This window comes from Oryctolagus cuniculus, chromosome 6 (assembly GCF_051225735.1).
Source record: "Oryctolagus cuniculus isolate XC-2025 breed Fujian yellow rabbit chromosome 6, ASM5122573v1, whole genome shotgun sequence".
NCBI classification, from domain to species: Eukaryota; Metazoa; Chordata; class Mammalia; order Lagomorpha; family Leporidae; genus Oryctolagus; species Oryctolagus cuniculus.
In genome coordinates this window covers 112,085,896-112,105,649 of record NC_142872.1, presented here as the reverse complement: position 1 = coordinate 112,105,649, position 19,754 = coordinate 112,085,896, and the positions used below count along the sequence as shown (strand labels likewise).

At 40.9% G+C, this 19,754-nt stretch overlaps 1 protein-coding gene across 1 annotated transcript; it reads left to right on the top strand.

Annotated features, from left to right (window-relative positions):
* The first annotated feature begins 1,804 nt into the window (after nucleotides 1-1,804).
* On the top strand, nucleotides 1,805-18,518 carry SLC7A13 (solute carrier family 7 member 13). Its single transcript, XM_002710568.6, has 4 exons — nucleotides 1,805-2,560; nucleotides 9,228-9,359; nucleotides 13,547-13,908; nucleotides 17,931-18,518. Exons 1-4 carry the CDS (start codon nucleotides 1,876-1,878, stop codon nucleotides 18,201-18,203), a joined length of 1,452 nt encoding a protein of 483 aa, XP_002710614.3. The 5' UTR covers nucleotides 1,805-1,875; the 3' UTR covers nucleotides 18,204-18,518.
* The last annotated feature ends 1,236 nt before the right edge of the window (nucleotides 18,519-19,754 follow it).

Here is a 19,754-nt window from a genome sequence, read left to right as displayed (position 1 = left end):
ACAGAGTTTTCAGAGAGAACACGTCCTTGCCAACGTCTTGATTTTTTGATTTCTGGTCTCCAGAACAATGAGATCATAAATGTCAGTTGTTTTAAGCCATCCAGTTTTTGGCACTTTTAATGGTAATCCTGATAAACTAACTCTGTCTATTTTCCCTCTAAGATTCTTTTTTCCCCTCTCAGAAAAAGAATCTACTAAGAGGCTTAGTAGACAGCTATTGACTTAATAGAGATTTCCTTAAGTACTTTGAGTCAATAAACCTTCCATTGTTTGCCAAGGGGCTCTGTCCTTACGTGTTTAGGCACTCCTTCGATGCTAAAGCGATTTCCCAGTATATTTTAGGCTTTGCTTCCTGTTTGCACATAGCCTAAAGATCAGCCAAAGGTGACAGATTGGGGTTCTTTCAGGTATTTCCTGGGCACTTGCACAGCCTTCGGATGCAGATAGCCTTCTACATCCTTATGAAAATGCCAGAGATTTTCGAATGCCCCAATGACATCTCTTCTTCGAAACATGCTAGGCTGGGATTTTGTTCTCTTGTGTTACCTGAGAGAGTTGCTGTGTTAAATAATTGAAGTTGATTGTAACATTTAGGCAAATATCCTACCGATAGCGGTTTTTACACAGAGCAGTCATTAACAGCAATGCCCTGCAAATGGGACTTGATCAAGTGTATAAGAAATGACTTATGGCTGGCTCCGTGGCTCAATAGGCTAATCCTCTGCCTGCGGCGCCGGCACCCCAGGTTCTAGTCCCAGTCGGGGTGCCGGATTCTGTCCCGGTTGCTCCTCTTCCTGTCCAGCTCTCTGCTATGGCCCAGGAAGGCAGTGGAGGATGGCCCAAGTCCTTGAGCTCTGCACCCACATGGGAGACCAGCAGAAGCACCTGGCTCCTGGCTTCGGATCAGCGTGGTGTGCCGGCCGCAGCGGCCATTGGGGGATGAACCAATGGGAAAAAAAAAGGAAGACCTTTCTCTCTGTCTCTCTCTCTCACTGTCTACTCTGCCTGTCAAAAAAAAAGAAAGAAAGAAAGAAAGAAAGAAAGAAAGAAAGAAAGAAAGAAAGAAAGAAAGAAAGAAAGAAAGAAAGAAAGAAAGAAAGAAATGACTTACAACATATGAGGGACGTTCAGAAAGTTTGTGGAAAAATGGAATTGAAAGATAACATGGGAGGCAGGGATTTGGCACAGCGGTTAAGACTGCTTGGGATGCCTGCATCCTATATTGGAATGTGGGTGTGAGTCGTGGCTCCACTTCCAATTCCAGATTCCTGGCAATGTGCATCCCGGGAGGCAGCAGGTGATGACTCAAGCGCTTGGGCTCCTGACACCCATGCAGGAGACTTGGATTGCTTTCCTGTCTCCCAGCTTCACCTGGCCCAGCCCTGGCTATCGCAAGTATCTGGGAGTAAAATAAAGGACGGAAGAGCTCTCTGTCTCACAGCCTTCCTAATAAAATGAAAGTAAATAAATAAGTTTTTCAAATAATGCACATTTTCCACAAACCTTTTGAAGACTCCCTATAGGTCAGAGCTCCGAACAATTCTCTGGAGATGTTTTTGCTGTTTTTTTTTTTTTTCTTTTGGATACACTTTGCTCTGTAATCCTTGTCTTCTTTGTAGCTCCTTTTTCTATCTGAATGTATTACTTTGATAATAATTAAAAGACAAGTCAAACTAAACCCTCCCAAGTAATCTTTTTCAATTTTATTTTTACTTGGATGAGTCCCATATGTTTAGTTACTTATTGAAAACAGGCTATATTAAGTGAAAGTGGAACTGTTTTATTTCAGAGAATCCTCAAAGATCTTTCCAGCAACATAAGCAGAAAAATTCAGAAATTTTAATTTACCTAGAATTTTAATATACCTCAATTTTAATGGATCAAGGGGAGAAAATACAGCTCAAAAGAGTATTTGGCTATTACTGGGGCACGAATTTTTTAATAATTAATATAATTGGTGCAGGAATTTTTGTGGCCCCCAAAGCGGTGCTGGAGTACTCTCACATGAATGTGGGGTTCTCCTTGTGTATTTGGGGTGTCTGTGCCGTATTGACCATGATGAACAGTCTCTGCTTTGCAGAGATAGGCGTAACCTTCCCATGCAGTGGCGCTCACTACTATTTTCTCAAGAGATGCTTTGGTTCCTTGATCGCTTTCCTGAGACTCTGGACAGCACTGTTTGTGGGGTCAGGTGTAGTTGCTAGCCAAGCCCTGCTCCTTGCTGAGTACAGCGTCCAGCCTTTTTATCCCAGCTGCTCTGCCCCCAAACTACCAAAGAAATGTCTGGCACTGGCCATGTTGTGGATTGCGGGAATTCTGAATTGCCGTGGTGTGACAGAGGTGTCTTGGCTGCAGACAGTTAGCACAGTGCTGAAAATGGCCATCCTTGGCCTCATTTCCCTAAGTGGAGTGGTGCTGCTGCTGAGAGGGAGAAGGGAGAACATAGAACCGCTTCAGAACGCTTTCGATGCTGAGTTTCCTGATGCCTCCCAGATGATAGAAGCTGTCTTCCAAGGATATTTTGCGTATTCAGGAGGGGAATGCTTGACATATGTAGCAGGTAATTGGCACTCTATTAAGACAAAGCGAACTCAACTCATGATTTATTGCATGCAATATAAAGTGCACATCTTTTTATTGTATTTTGAGATTTAACTTAAATACTCAATGATTTTTCTTCTTTGTGGCTTTTAAAATCAGATAATACCACTCTTGCTTTTGTCATCTACTCTTAATTCTTTAATTACTCTTAATCCTTTCTCTTTTATTCTAACGTACTTATTTTATTGAAAACTTGTCTTTCTCAGCTTTCTTGGCTAAGACCACAAATCTGGGGCCTCTGCATTCATCTAGTTACCTTTCTGTTAGTGCACAAGTGGTAGAGTTGTGGAAATATTCCCTCCCATGAAACTGTGAATTCTGCAATGGTCTAATGCCTTAGGTTTGTGTTGTGAACAGGTGTGACACATTTACACTCTTATTTTTATTTGTATGCGTTTATTTTTCGAGTTTCATTGTATATTTTATCATAACTTCTTTTTTTTCACTTATGAATGTAATGTTAAAGTTGCACGTAATGATAACAAAAATTAATTTTGGATTCAAGTGACATTTGTAAATTTTTCAAATTAAGTCTTTCATTAATACCTTATAAAAGCAATCATCCTCCAGCAATCTTGGATGCATTTAAATGGTAAACTAGTCAAAATGCAAAGTCAAATATTTGAGTTGAGCTCTGTAATCCTGATTACATGAGCTCCAAGGAGTTGCCTTCTTCCCCCGCCTCCTTGAGCACCTGAAACAGGAAGCTCTCCAGCAGCCACAGGACTCCTCCTCAGTGGCAGCCCTGGGAAGCTGGCTGTCAACTGCATGCCCAGAAGGAACAGCACCTCCTGACTTCTCAGAACTTCAGAGCTGAACTCTGCCTTGCACTTCTACTGAGGTTTTAAGTATTTTTAATAATAGAATCATAAATATCCTCTGGATTTAATATCCTTCCCTTCAATGCCAAGATACAATCCCCCCCCCTTTTTAAAGTTATTTATTTATTTGAATATCAGAGTTACACAGAGAGAGGAGAGGCAGAGAGAGAGAGAGAGAGAGAGAGAGAGGTCTTCTATCTGCTGGTTGACTACCCAGATGACCACAATGGCTGGAGCTGCGCCAATCCCAAGCCAGGAGCCAGGAGCATCTTCTGGGTCTCCCACGCAGGTGCAGGGGCCCAAGGACTTGGGCCATCTTCTACTGCTTTCTCAGGCCACAGCGGAGAGCTGGATCGGAAGTGAAGCAGTCAGTTCTCAGACTGGCACCCGTATGGGATGCAGGCACTGGAGGTGGTGGCTTTATGCGCTATGCCATAGTGCAGGCCCCTCCCCTTCTTTTCTAAGTCAATGTCTTCCCTTAAGTTTACATCTTTTCTCTTCCATCTCTTCAGGACTTTCCACATTCACATTCGTTATGTCCTTTTTTCTCTCAACTTTAACCTTTTTACTAGTTTTTTTTCCCTTGACATTTACATATGAAGCAGACTCTTGAAAAAATTTTTTCTTTAATCTTGGGAATTCAACTCCTCCTCCTACCCTGCAACCCTCCTGGCCCTGCCAACTTACATGTCTGTCATTCATTAAGTCATTCAACCAGCAACTATCTTTTTAAACATTGACTGTGTTTAAAAATGTACTAGTGCCTCAGGATGAGTAAGACACCATTTTTACCTTAAAAAGGCTTGAAGTTTAGAAGAGGCAGTATTTCTGTATGAGCTCTATCACCTATTGTGGCAAATAGCTTCTCTCTGGTCTGCTTTTTTTCTTTTCAAGATAGAAATCATGGCTCAAAAATCACTAACATTCTGTGCCTTAAAAACAAATAATGGCATATAGTATTTAAAGATAAGCCATAAGAAGGAAATATAATTACCATGAAAATTCAGTAGAAGGAAATGTCACTTTTCACTGTCATTTATTGGAAAAGGTGGCAGTTTAATTGACTCCAAAAATTGAAGCAATTAAAAAGTATAAGAGAAGCTGTGGAGACCAGAAGTATGCAGGATGCCTTTGATATGGGACATGCAATCTTGAGTAACTGCAAAATGGTTTCCATCTGATGGTCTTGATAACAGAAATGATTTCTGAGGCAAGCACATAGATGAAGAACAAAATAGCGTAGAGATAGAAACATACAATTGGGCAGTGCAATGCCAACTTCTGGGAAGTGGGTAGAGAGAGAAGATCCAGTGAGAAGCCAGAGCAGGCTTAAAGAATTACAAAGGAAAATCCCCAAATGTTCCAAAAAGAGGGGTTATCAAAATGGCTAAATGCTTCCCAAGTTGAGGTGGGTGAGGATTGATTAAAAGACATTTCCTTTTTAAGTAAGGAGTAATTGGTGGGCTTGAGCATGAGAGGAGAGTCGGTTTGCACTGTTAAAAACAGAGGTCTTAACCAAAGACTGTGAAATCTCCCTTTCATGCAGTTTGTGATTAAATGGGTCACTGCAATTTCAGGACCTAACACACTGCTCAAAATTCATTTTCTCTCTCTTTCTTAAAGACAGAAGCGAAGAAATATATCTGGCTTCTATTTTAGTCAATTGCATCTTATTTCATTGCTGAAGATATTTCATTGTTAGATAATTATTCTCTACTGAAAATAGATTTATAAATTTACTAACATATAAACTGATACAGAATTCTTCACAAGCAGCTGACAGTAAACAGAAACCAGAGGAATTTCAGTGTGTGCCTGGGTTGTTAATATACTAAATAAATTTCAAGTAAGGTTAAGTTCTAAATAACACTTTTACCTATAAAATAATGATTTGTAAACAGATGACAAAGTATGGTTTGAAAACACCTATTTTTTAAGTTCCAGACCCAGGAATATTCATTACCTGTCTGGTTATTATAGTCTTTTATTGTAAGCTAGTTCTAATCTCCACCTTCTCTCTATAAATCAAATACATAATAAAAATGAGTAAAAACCTAGAGGAAAGTATAGTTAACTTAAAAAAGTTACCCTTTTACTTGTTCCAAAAACTTCAATAACCATAAATCATTAGCAACAACCATTTCTAAGCATTTATTAAGTGTTATGTGCTGGGAGTGGAATTTTATTTTCTCTGTAATTTCCTTTTCTGCCAATATACAGGATAGAAAGTAGAAACCTGGGCAACCAATACCATGTCCATAGCCCACAACTAAGGAGTGGTGGGGGCAGGGTTAAAATTAGGCTCTCTGATGCTTTACTCTCCAAGTGCTTAATCAGTCCCTATTAGTGGACTCCATGGACATAACATTTGGTCCCTGGGCAGATGGAAGACATTTGATATATGTCAAAGGATAGATATTTACTAGTCAGAGGGATTTGACTTGGAGCAACAGAAACCGATAGACATTAGTTTAAAGGAAACAAAAAGGGCATTTACTGGAATCTTACTTCTTCAACAGCAAGAAGAAACAGGGAAATTTTAGAACTTTAAAAACAAGATTTTCCTTTCTCCTGTTTTTTATTTTTTTAACTACAGACACATTGTTTTTCTTTTGATTTTCTTAGTCTCATTGACCTTTGGTTCAAATTCTTGAGAGACATTATCTTGGATATCAGCGAGATTGGTTTCCAGGGGTCAGATGTGTGTACTTGGTCATGATACACATATAGATATTGAATGCTAAGGATACTGACTTCTGTGTGTCAGAGAGTAATTCTTAGAGACTGGCAAGATTAGAGAAATGGTCAGACAAATGCGACAATATTTGAAAAGGTGGTTCTAGGAAACCCATTATATATAATGCTAAATTACTACCTTTTTATTTTTCATATTTAATACTGGCTTAAGGAAGCGGTGACAACAGAGAGGGGGACTTTATGGCTGATTGTTTAATTATTTTCAGTATCTGTGGGGGGGAATGTATAATAGGGACAATCTCTTTAGTCTGAGAGAGAGTTCTGTTTTCCCAGAAATAATGATTTGGCTGAGATCTGAAGAAACAGTAGGTGCTAACAAGGCATCCAGGAAAGGAGCCACCAGACACAGAGCAAGATGGGCTCTATGGCAAGAAGGAGCAAGGCATTTTTGAGGAAGTGACAAAAAGCCAGTCTGCCTATGTGTAACAGACACAGCAGATGAGGTCATCAAATTGCTCTGTCCTATATACCCACAGCCTGTCTGTCTGTCTTTCTTTTTTTTTTTTTCTTAAAGATTTTATTTATTTATTCGAGAGATAGAGTTGCAGCTAGTGAGAGGGAGAGAGAGGTCTTTCAACCACTGGTTCACTCCCCAGTTGTCTGCAATGGCTGGGGCTGCGTCAATCCAAAGCCAGGAGACAGGAGCTTCAACTTCAGGTCTCCCATGCCGGTGCAGGGGCCCAAGCATCTAGACCATCTTAAACTGATTTCCCAGGCCAAACCGGAGAGCTGGATTGGAAGAGGACCATCTGCAACTCAAACCGGCACCCAAACGGGATGCCGACGGCGCAGGCAGAGGATTAACCTACTGAGCCACCTTTCTTTCTTTTTTTTAAATATTTATTTATTTTTTGACAGGCAGAGTTAGACATTGAGAGAGAGAGAGAGAGAAAGACAGAAAGGTCTTCCTTCTGTTGGTTCATCCCCCAAGTGGCCGCTACAGCCAGTGTGCTGTGCCTATCCGAAGCCAGGAGCCAGGTGCTTCCTCCTGGTCTCCCATGGGGTGCAGGGCCCAAGCACTTGGGCCATCCTCCATTGCACTCCCGGGCCACAGCAGAGAGCTGGACTGGAAAAGGAGCAACCGGGAGAGAATCCGGCGCCCCAACCGGGACTAGAACCTGGGGTACTGGCGCCTCAGGCGGAGGATTAGCCTAGTGAGCCGCGGCGCCGGCCCACCTTTCTTCCATTTTAATATGGATTCTTATCAGAGTCATGATTTTAACCTTCATGTGATGGTTTAATGTTTTGCTTTTCCTTTTAAAAAAAGAAAAGATTATTAGGCCAGGCATTGTGGCATATCAGGTAAAGGGCTAGGCATGTGGCAGAGAGGGTAAAGCCACCGCCTGTACAGCCAGCATCACACATGGGTGCCTGGCTGCTCCACTTCAGATCCAGCTCTCTGCTAATAGCCTGGGAAAAGCAGTGGAGGATGACCCAAGTGTTTGAGTCCCTGCCACCCACATAGGAAACCCCTATGTAGCTACTGGCTCCTGACTTCAGCCTGACCTGGCCCTGGCTGTTATATCCATCTGGGAAGTGAACCAGTGCATGGAAGATCTCTCTCCTTTGTCCTAACTCCATCTTTTAAGTAAATAAATAAATAAATAAATAAATATTAATTTTAAGATTTATTTGTTCATTTGGAAAGTCAGAATTACAAAGAGAGATGGAGAGACTGAGAGACAGATCTGCCATTCACTGGTTCATTCCCCAGGTTGCTGCAATGGCCAGAGCTGAGCCACGTGGAAGCCAAGAGCCAGGAGCTTCTTACAGGTCTCTTACATGGGTGGCAGGGGCTCCTATCTTTTATTGCCTTTCCCAGGCCATTAGCAGGGAGCTGGATCAGAAGTAGAGTAGATAGGATATGAACTGGCATTCACATGGGATACCGGCCTTGCAAATGGGGGTTTAACCCACGATGCCACAATGCTGGCCTCAATAAATAAGTTTTTTTTAAAAAATGATTATTGATTTATTTGAAAGGCAGAGTGATAGGGTGAGGTGGGGGTGTGGGGGGAGAGAGAGAGAGTGTGAGAGAGAGAGAGATCGTCCGTTTACTGGTTCACTCCCCGAATGCCTACAACAGCTGGGTCTGGGCCAGGCTGAAGCTAGGAGCCAGGAACTCCATCCAGTCTCCCACATGTAAGGCAGGGACCCCAGTAATGGCCCATCTTCTGCTGTGAAGTACATCAGCAGGAAGCAAATTGGAAGTAGAGCAACTGGGACTCAAAGCAATACTCTGATACAGGATGCTGGCATCATAAGTGGTGGTTTAATCGACTGTGCCACAAAGCCCACCCTACTTTTCTGTTCCGGAGGTTAAACTTCATGTCATTGTTGCTCACTACCATATTCCCACAGCAGATCCTGTCCCTATCTCCTATTACAGGAGGCTCGGGTTGGGTAGACTCCAAAGGGTGAAGTCCTTGTGGGCTCAGATGTCATTTTTCATTATTGCGTCTTTCTTTCTTTTCTTTTCTTTCTTTCTTTGTAAAATTTATTTATTTATTTGAAAGTCAGAGTTACACAGAGAGAGGAGAGGCAGAGAGATAGAGAGGTCTTCAACTGCTGGTTCACTCCCCATTTGGCCGTAACAGCTGGAGCTGAGCTGATACGAAGCCAGGAGCCAGGCGCTTCTTTCGGACCTTCCACGTGGGTGCAGGGGCCCAAGGACTTGGGCCATCTTCTACTGCCTTCCCAGGCCACAGCAGAGAGCTGAATCGGAAGCAGAGCATATCCCATGGCTATGAACCGGTGCTCACATGGGATGCTGGCACTGCAGGCAGTTGCTTTACCCACTACGCCGCAGCGCCAGCCCCTCTTGCATCTTTCTTAAGAAATTTGCCACCTATGGGAAAAATGAAGAAACTTTCCCTTTTTCTTTTTCTCTTTTAGAACCAAACTCAGAGAGGTGTGTAACAATTCACCAGTATGTGTGTCAGGCAGAGTAGCTAGGAAGGACCTAGCCCAACACGTGATACATGAAAGCAATCTTACAAATAAATTTAAGTTTTACTACTCATGATTTTGCTCTTTTATGTGTTACAGGGGAGCTGAAGAAACCCAGAAAGACAATTCCCAAATGTGTGTTTACGGCGATTCCTCTGGTGACTGTGGTTTATTTGCTGGCTAACATTTCCTACCTGGCTGTTCTGACACCAAGGGAAATTCTCTCTTCAGGTTTGTACACAAATGGCTAAGGCAATAAATAAAGTGCTGGTCCTGCTAGGTATCACTTGACCAGCCAGCACTGCTGTTTGCAGTTCATTACTCTATATATAGAGTCAACATGTGAGTTTCTAAATCACAGAGTACCAGAGAGGATGATTTGGCTTAGAAAGGAGATTTCAGATTTAAGTATGACTATGCATTTTCTGGTATTATAGAAGGGTGTGTGGAGTGCTGATGTATTCAAAATATTTGTATTCCTTCATAATCTCTTCTCACCAGAGTGACACTTTGCAATCAAAGTGCTTCCAGGTGATGCAAAGAATAAATTTGAAATGTAGGATATTAGCAGTTAATAGAGTAAATGCTAATGGTTAGTTGAAGCATACAACTGATATTATTAATATGTAAAATAATTTAGGATTTTTTTTCCATAAATAAACCTAGCATTTATGGTAGCAAATATATTAGAAATATAAAAAATTTATCCCAGAATCTAAATTGCAGGACAAAACATTTAACAACTGGGGCAGCTGTTGGACACAGGGGGTTAAGCTGCCACTTGGGATGGTGCATCTCATATCAGAGCACCTGTGATGGAGAGCAACTTCTGCTTTCTATTCCAGCTTCCTGCTAACGTGCCTGGGAGGCAGAAAATGACCCAATTACCTAGGTCCTTGCCATCCATGTAGGCGACCTGCATTGAGTTCTGGGCTTCTGGCTTTGACCTGACCCAGACCTGGCTGTTGTAGGCATTTGGGAAGTGAACCAGCTCATGGAAGACTTCTCTCTGTCTCTCTGCCCTTATAATAAATAAAATTAATGAAATTAAATTTTAAAAAATGGAAAGAAAGTAGGAACTTTAGAAGCATTTATTGATAAATTGATACAATCATTTTGGTGGGTAATTTTGCCCTCAGTTAAAAATGTGTGTACCTGGGACTGGCAATGTGGCATAGCAGGTAAAGCCACCACCTGTGATACTGGCATCCCATATGAGCACTGGTTCGAGATCTGACTACACTTCCAATCCAGCTTCCTGTTAATGGGCCTGGGAAAGCAGTGGAAGATGGCCCAAGTACTTGGGCCTTTGTGCCTATGTGGGAGACCTGGAAGATGCTCCTGGCTCCTGTCTTCTGCCAGGCCCAGCCCTAGTTGTTGTAGCCATTTGGGGAGTGAATTAGCAGGTAGAAGATCTCTCTCTCTCTCTCTCTCTCTCTGTCTCTTCCTCTCTCTGTGTAACTCTTACTCAAATAAATAAATAAATCTTTTTTAAAAAATGTTTAAAATATATGTACCTTTGGACTCAAAAGTCCTATTCAAAGAATTTCCTCTGAGGAGAACTGTACAACCATGAATATTTGAAGGCATGAGTGTTTTCATTAAAATACATTTTATATTTTGCTAATATAAAAAATTAGCAAAAAAACTGATAATGGGAGCAGATGTTTAGCTTAGTAGTTAAAACACCCACTTCTTACATCAGAGTGCCTGAGTCCAATTCCTGGCTCTTGCTCCTGACTTCAGCTTCCTGCTAATGCAGACCCTGGGAGGCAACTGTGATGGCTGAAGTGATTGGTTGCCTGCTACCTGAGTGGGAGAGCTAGGCTGGGCCCCGGCTCTTGCCTCTGGCCTGGCCCAGCCCCAGCTTTTACAGGCATTTAGGTTGTGAAACAAAAGTTGGGAGTGTTCTCTCTCTGCAGCTGAAATAAACATCAATGACATAATAATTAAAAAAAAAAATCCTGAAAACAACCTGCTACTCTATCAAGATAGATTGGGTAAAGTTACAAGTGTGTAACGAAATACTGAGAACTCACTTAAACAAATAGAAAGATGAATACGTACTAACATGATCACGATATTCCGGAAAGTGAAAAAAGCAAGCCAAAGTGCATGTGTATACACAGACACATACATGAACATACTTGAAACCCTCATAGATACTCATGGAAAATTTCTGGAAGAGGATCCATCAGATGTTAACAGTAGCTGCCTTTGGATTACAGGAATGAAGAATTGGTGGTGGGGGCATTTAGTGTTAGGTGCTTCTGCATTATTTATTTTACTTTCCAACCAAAGCATATGTAAGGAATCTCCAAAAAGTCTGTGGAAAGTGTACATTATGAAAAAACTATGTGTGGATTTTAACCTTTTATAATATCGAAATAAACTTACATTTTAGTTCTATTTTCCACAAACTTTTTGAAGCTCCTTTGTATGTCACAATTAAAAAAAGAAAAGAAAAGAAAGGAAGAAATTATGTATGTAAAGGAGCCAAAAGAGAAAACATCATTTTGTGGGCTAGAAATAAAGATCACATGGAAAGATGTGAGTTTTTGTCAGCCAGCAGTCACAGAGCTATATTACCAGATGCCCCTCTAGTTACATCTAATCATCTTTGCAGAATGCACACTGGGAAACTGAAGAAGAATTTCCTTTGCATTTCTGGAAAAAAAGTTCTTAAACGTGTTTAAAGTGGGAAAAGCACAGGGGTATGGGTATCCAGGAGGAGCAACCAAACTACCTCATTTGAAATTAACAGTAAGCATGACAAAAAATAGTTTTAAATAAGACCCAATGTTGTAGAATAGCACTAAACAAAAGTGCAATGACTTTTGAGGGTAATTTAAGTAGATAAGAAAATAAAGATCTTGGGATCAGCGCTGTGGTGTAATGGGCTAAGCCTCTCCCGGCATCCCACATGGACACCAGTTTGAGTCTTGGCTGTTCCTCTTCTGATCCAGCTCTATGCTATGGCCTGGGAAGGGAGTAGAAAATGACCCAAGAGCTTAGGCCCCTGCACCCACATGGGAGACTCTGAAGAAGCTCCTGGTTCCTGGCTTTGGATTGGCCCATGTGTACAGCCATACCACCCTGAACGTGCCCGATCTTGTCTGGATTGGCCCAGCTCCAGCAGTTGTGGTCATTTGGGGAGTGAACTAGTGGATGGAAGATCTCTCTCTCTGTCTCTCCCTCTATCTGTAATTCTGCCTCTCAAATAAATAAATATTTTTTTAAAAAAGAAAAAAAGTTCTTTAACAGTAAGAATCCTTGATGACACTTTAATTTTATCACATCTGAACATCTTACTCTTTGTTTTAAGCTGGTTCACTTACGGGCTTGAAACTCCTCTGGAAACTAAACTTGGCACAAAAGTCCCAGGGAGCCTAATCCCTGCTGTCTGATTTTGTTAAAAACTGAGGATTTGTTTCTCTCTGATGAAGGACTGAGGTGTCCTGACGTACATCTACATAATACAAATTGAACTCAAGTGGATTCTCATGAACAATGGATGCTTTTCTTTCATAGTGTCTATTGACTTATTGGATTAGTGTCCATGAAGTCTCTTCATCTTTCCATAAAAAAATCAGAATATTCTCTGAAGATTGGTCTACAACAAGTTTTCTTAGTCTCAGTGCTATTGACATGTACCATGCAACTTTTTGTTGTAGAGCGCAGTCCTGCGTATTATAGTGTGGTTAGCATTATCCTTGGTCTCTACCCACTAGACACCAGTTGCACGTCTCTCCCTCCTCGGTTGTGATAGTTGAAGGAAGCATCTGGACATTGCCACAGGACCCTAAGGAGCAAAATCACCTGCAGTTGAGAGCCACAATCTAGAGTTCAGACAAATCCCAACTATCATCAATAGTTTTGTTTGCATGTAATGTATTTTCTCTTTCTAGGTAGTTGGTTAGTGTTTCCAATGGCACCACGACACAGGAAGGTCTCATTCCTGTGTCAGCAGTGATGTACTGTCCTTCCTGACTCTGGGCAGCCGTCAGTACCCTGTAAACTAGAGTTAGAAAATAAGCATGCCTTCAATCATCCATCCAACAAAATCAATTCATTTCACAAGTATTTACTGAAAACTCACTTTATGCCTGTCACTGAATGAAGTGCTAGTTTTATGGGAAAAAAAAAAAGAATGATCTTCACCCTCAAAAAATTCCTATGTGTTTTTGGGAAAGACATGTAAGATGATAACCATTTATGGCACAGTATGATAGGGGCTAAAATTGACACATGCATAAGATTTTATGTAAGGTTTTATGTAAGATTTGTAATGTAAGGAAATTACAAAATTAAAACTGAATGTTCTTAATGACTTTAAATATTTTGTATTTTCACTTTGAAATAATATCAAAATGTTTCTCTTTCTGAATGCATCTCTTTGTGTTTTTGTTTTCCTGCAGATGCTGTGGCTATAACATGGACTGATAAAGTTTTCCCCTCATTAACATGGGTTGTTCCTTTTGCTATTTCTGCCTCATTGTTTAGCAATCTTATGATTAATGTACTTGAATCATCCAGGGAGATATACATTGCGAGTGAAGAGGGCCAGCTTCCTTTATTATTTTATATGCTTAATGTTCACTCTTCTCCACTTATGTCTGTGCTTCTAATTGTCATTATGGCATCCATTGTGATCGTCTTAACAAGCCTCATTGATTTGATAAACTATCTTTATTTTGTGATTTCTTTTTGGTCTGCATTAACAATGATAGGCATACTGAAACTCAGATATCAGGAACCCAATATACCTAGACCTTATAAGGTAAGAGTGAATTTTTTTCTTTTTTTTAGTGCAAAATAAAGATATTGGGCATAACAGTGTTTGAAGACTGTATTGAAGCATCTATGAGTAAATCTTTTTACTACTCCACAAGTTGGGAACCACATGGGATAATTTTTAATTTTTATTGTGTGGGTTTTAATGAGTACAAAACTAATGGCTGTGCATTTGATTACTAGTTATATATTTTACATTTCTTACTAGGGAATGAAAAGGAATAAGATTAGACTCTGCCTTTAGGCAAGCTATAATCTCTCTTGGCAGTCAGGTGAATCAAAACTCATAACATGCTACTTAATGTTTATTAGAGAGAGAACGACGGCTTTCTGGGTGGTGGGCAAATCATTATGATCAGTCTCTGACCACCGATTGCTTTGTTTACTTATGGAGCCACTTATGTACAGCAGTGTCTTCCATAGTCAGGGTCAGATTTGGCAAACAAGAACTAGAACAAGCAAGGTGAGGTCATAAGTGGTAACAGCTACTGTCCTGAAACATCAATGTACTTTGATCATCAGTAAATTCCTTCTTTTCATTTCTACTACCTTTAAACTTTCAGTCTAGATGAGGAAAAATTTCACAGCAGAGGAGATGGCCCTTTAATCATAGAAAAGGAAGTAAATGACAACTTCGCAGTGTAAGGATAATAGTGGGGGAAGGCAGCATTGATGCTCAGATGATCAGAACAGAATAGTCTTGGTTGGCAGCTAGCACGTTCAGAGCTTTGCGTTTGTGGTCACCTTTAATCCTCTCAAAACGTGGAGGCTACTGTGGTCTTTATTTTGTAGATGAGGAAACAAGTTTAGAAAAGTGAAGTCCCTTGCTCATGGTCACACAGCATGGAGTGGAGCCCAGGTTCAAATCTAGGAGTTCTCTTTGGAATGTCTGAAACTCACAAGTACGGAATCTAAGGAACAATGCTGAGAGAAGAAAACAATATTCTGATGACCAGCTTTGGTTGACTTAACAACCATGTCTCCTCTTTAGTCCTCCCTTCTAGATCTTCCTTGCAGTCATTCTTTTACTGTCGTGCATTTGAGTACTAGTTATCGAGAAGCACTGTATTTTAGAGCACCTTGCTAGGTGCTCTGTGTACCCAAACTAATAAGTCTTGTCTTCCTTTAAGCAAGTTATAATTTATGTGAACAGTCAGGTGACACAAAACTCATAGTATACTAATTGCTGTAGAGAGGCATCCACAGGACATTCAGAGAACGTGGGGAGGAGGGATCGAATCCAGTGGAGGGTTGATGCCCCTGGTTCTCCTTGGAGCTGCCTCCCCAAGATCTAATTTCCTCATGGTTTCACAGGCTGCAATTTTAAAAAATTTATTTTATTTATTTAAAAGAGAACAGAGAGAGAGAGAGAGACAGGGAGAAAGAGAAAGTGTCTTCCATCTGCTGGTTCACTCTCCAAATGGCTGCAATGGCTGGAGCTGAGCTGATCCAAAGCCAGGATCCAGGATCCAGGAGCTTCTTCTGGGTCTCCCATATGGGTGCAGGGTGCTCAGGATTTGGACCATCTTCCACTGCTTTCCCAGGTACATTAACAGGAAGCTAGATCGGAAATGGAGCAGCCAGGACTTGAACCTGCACCCATATGGGATACTGGTCATGCAGGCCAGGGCTTTAACCTGCTGTGCCACAGCCCCAACCCCAGTTTGCATATTTTCATGTCTCTTACTTGCCATTTTCTGACTGTACTTTTGTTAGATCCCTAACTCCAACTAGAAAAAACTAAAAAGAAGTTGTGACTTGTGGTGGATTTCTTGGATACCCCAAGAAATAGTATAAGATCATTATTAACAACTAGAACTCAAGGCTGGCACCGCGGCTCACTAGGCTAATCCTCCACCTGTGGTGCTGGTACTCTGGGTTCTAGTCCCGGTTGGGGCGCCAGTTCTGTCCTGGTTGCTCCTCTTCCAGTCCAGCTCTCTGCTGTGGCCCAGGAAGGCAGTGGAGGATGGTTCAAGTGCTTGGGCCCTGCACCCTCATGGGAGACCAGGAAGAAGCAACTGGCTCCTGGCTTCGGATAGGTGCAGCACACCGGCTGTAGCAGCCATTTGGGGGGTGAACCAACGGAAGGAAGACCTTTCTCTCTGTCTCTCTCACACTGTTTAACTCTGCCTGTGGGGGGGTGGGGGGGGGAAGAACTTAAGTCCAATTCCTCAGCTTATTAAGTGAACTTCTTTCTGTTATTTAACCTTGGATCCTTAGTTTCTTTATATATAAAAATGAGAATGAATACTACTTTCTAACAATATTGGATGTATTAAAAAAGCTAAGGCATCCAGAGTCTGACATTGATGATGACAATGATGATTTATATTATTAATTGGCAAAAATTTCCATAAAAAATTAAGGCAAGGACAGTTTTAAGTACAAGGGGTTGAAATTTGTCTTGCACATTCATGTGAGTGCTCTTTTTCTCCCATCTCAATTATTTCATAACTGATACAAAGTGAGGTGACAGATTATTTTTCTCAGAAATATTTCATAATTAAAGAGGGAACTCTTAATGGCTTCAGCCCCAAATGGATGACCCTCTCACTAAAGGATTTCATAAAGTGTGACTAGTTTTCTTTGGAGTAAAAATTCATATCTGGGCCAGCATTTGGCTCTGTGGTTAAGATGCTGCTGGGGACATTTGCATCCCCTATCAGAAGTGCCTGGTTTGAATCCTGGCTCCTCTGCTTCCCACTGAACTTTCTGTTAATGCACATTCTAGAAGGTAGCAGTTGGTAGCTGAAGTACTTGGGTCCCTACCACCCACATGAGAGATCTGAATGGGTTTTCTGGCTACAGGCTTTGATCTGGGCCAGTACAGACTATTATGGGAATTTGGGAGTGAACAAATGGATGGGAAATTTCTGTCTGTCTCTGCCTTTCAGCTAATGTGAAAATAAATAAATATTTTTATTTTTATTTTTTAAGGTTTATTTATTTATTAATTCATTTGAAAGGCAGAATTACAAAGATGCAGAGACAGAGAGAGAGCAGTACTCTATCCACTGGTTCACTCCCCATATGGCTGCAATGGCCAGAGCTATGCCAATCCAAAGCCAGGAGCCAGGAGCTCTTTCTGGGTCTCCCACACCGGTGCAGGGGCCCAAGCACCCGGGCCATCTTCTACTGCTTTTCCAGGCCATAGCAGAGAGCTGGATTGGAAATGGGGCAGCTGGGACGTAAACTGGTGCCCATATGGGATGCCAGCACCGCAGATGGATACTTAGCCCACTACTCCACAGTGCCAGTCTCAATAAATAAATATTTTAAACAAAATTCCCATTAAAATTGCAAGACATGACTATGGTTATTTATTTTTAAAAAAATCTGTCTCTTCTCAAAAATATCTACCAACTAAATTTTCTTACCAGGTTGGGTAAGGTAATATGTAAAGTCCTTGCAATCCTAACACAGAGAAAATACTGAGGATGGGTCTTTAAGGTTGTTAGCAAAGCAAAAACAAAATGAAAGAATGAAAACAAGAATTGTTCTGGCCAAAGTTTTTGTCTTGGTTTGTTTTCTTTCTCCGTGTACTGAATATGTAAAGTCATAATATTTACTTGTCAATATTTACCTGAATAGCAAAGGATCTAAGGATTGCCTTGCGTTTTTGTCATGAATGTCATATTGTCTTGAAATATTTTCTAAGAAAAATTGTTGAGACCTTCACTGGGTCTTTGAAACTCCTTCTTAACAAATTCATGCCCCTAGATAAGCAGATGGCTACCTTATTAGCAAATAGTTGCAATTCACTCCATTCATGGACAGCTAAGTGCTGGATGATCATTTTCTGTACTCAATATCTGACAATGAGCATCTTCAACATTTCTCCTGTTACTTACAATGTATCTAGTTGTATGCCAAGTTTATCTAACTTCATAGCTAATTTAGTCTTTTTCCTATCATTAGCTTATATCTTAATTTTTGTTTACATAAGTATATAGGTATTACGCGATATGGATTTTTATATCTAATTTTTTTTAATTTTGCTCTTTTCAGGTATTTTCACCATTTATATTGATAACGATGGCCATCAGCCTGTGCTTGGTTGTTATACCATTGGTAAAGTCTCCAAATATGCATTATATCTATGTGCTCCTTTTTGTTCTCAGTGGACTTCTGTTCTATATACCTTTAATACATTTTAAATTGAGGATGGTTTGGTTTGAGAAGATGACTTGTTATTTGCAATTACTATTTAATATTTGCTTCCCTGATGCATCTGATGAACAGATGTCAGAAACAGAAATTGTTAAAAAAGTAGCTTTATAAAAACCACCAAATTCCAAATAAAGATTAAGCACATGATGAAATATTAGTGATAAAATTCCTTTGCAAACATGCTTTCCCTATTGAAATAACATACACAAAAGTGCTCAGGATACAGCCTGATTTTAAAATCACAAAGAAATGGCTATCCATCACTGAAGCTCCATGTTGTGTGGCAAAAGCATTGTCTGCATAGCTTCATATATCGATGGTATCTCACTCAGTCTTCCATTTTCTCCCATCTATCCTCTTTTCTACTGATTCTGTGGTGATCATGTAATAAAAGTTAATGATTAAAAATAAAAAGCATTCTCTTCATTTTTTCTGAGTCCTTTTTTGGGTGTTTATTTGAAGATAAAAAAAATTCAATTTCCTGTTATTTTTTCCCCTCTAAGTAGTAGTATTTTTAACCTAATACCCATTTTGGAAGCATGAGTTTTTAGGTTATACTCCCTTGAGTGTCTTTCTTTCAATTCTGAGGTGTCTTAGGAGGAACAATCTTTATTTGATTAAAATATGACCTGATTATACCTCTGTGCATAAAATGTGTGCCATAGGTGGCTGAACGGATAGTGTCTCAGCTGTTATACTCGTTTAACATTGTTCAATTAAAAACTTTGTCTACTTAACTCAGAGTTTTAAAGGAGCTGGAGAAAGCAGAGAAGTAATGTGGGAATATGGTCAGTGACCTTTATTTGCCAGCTCTGGTCTCCCTCTCTCTTCGCCCCATGGGAGTGGCATCTACAAATGTTTCCTGACTTGCTGAGTTTGAAAAGTCATCCCTTGGTGTGATGGTTAACTTTGTGCATCAACTTGGCTAGGTCACAGTGCCCAAATTTGATCAAACATTATTCTAGATGTTTCTACAGTGCGGGAAGTAGTGCATAGTGCATTTTTTTTTGGTGAGGGGAGAGATTAACATTTAAATAGGTGGACATTGAGTAAACCAGATAGCCCTCATTGATGGTAGGCCTCATCTGATCATTGAAGGCCTAAATAGAACAAAGATTGACTTCCCCCTGAATTCTGTTAGCAAATTGGCTTCAGATTTGGACTGTAACACTGGATCTTCACTAGGTTTCCAGCCCCAGCTCATACTGTAGAGTCTGGACTTAAATAATTATGTGAACCAATTCCTTAAAATAAATTCTCTCCTCCTCCTCCATGTACACATCTATTGATTTTGCTTCTTTGGAGATCCCTGACTGTCGCTCCCCCTCTTCGTGGAGGAACGACACTAAACCCTGCCTAGGCTTCATATCCGAGTCACGGCACCATTATGTCGCTCCCAGTCTTCATGGAGGAACGACACTAAACCCTGCCTAGGCTTCCTATCCGATTCACGGCACCATTATGTCGCTCCCCGTCTTCGTGGAGGAACGACACAGGACCCTGCGTTGTTCTTTCGTCTGCACGGCCCTCCCCGGGTTTGCTGCTGGTTCTTCCCGGGTTGGCTACCGACCCTTCTACCTCCGTGGAAGGGCGGTTCCCCCTGCCACATTCCCCACTTCCGCGGGGGAGCGGCACACCACCGGCCGGCTCTCTCAGGGACTG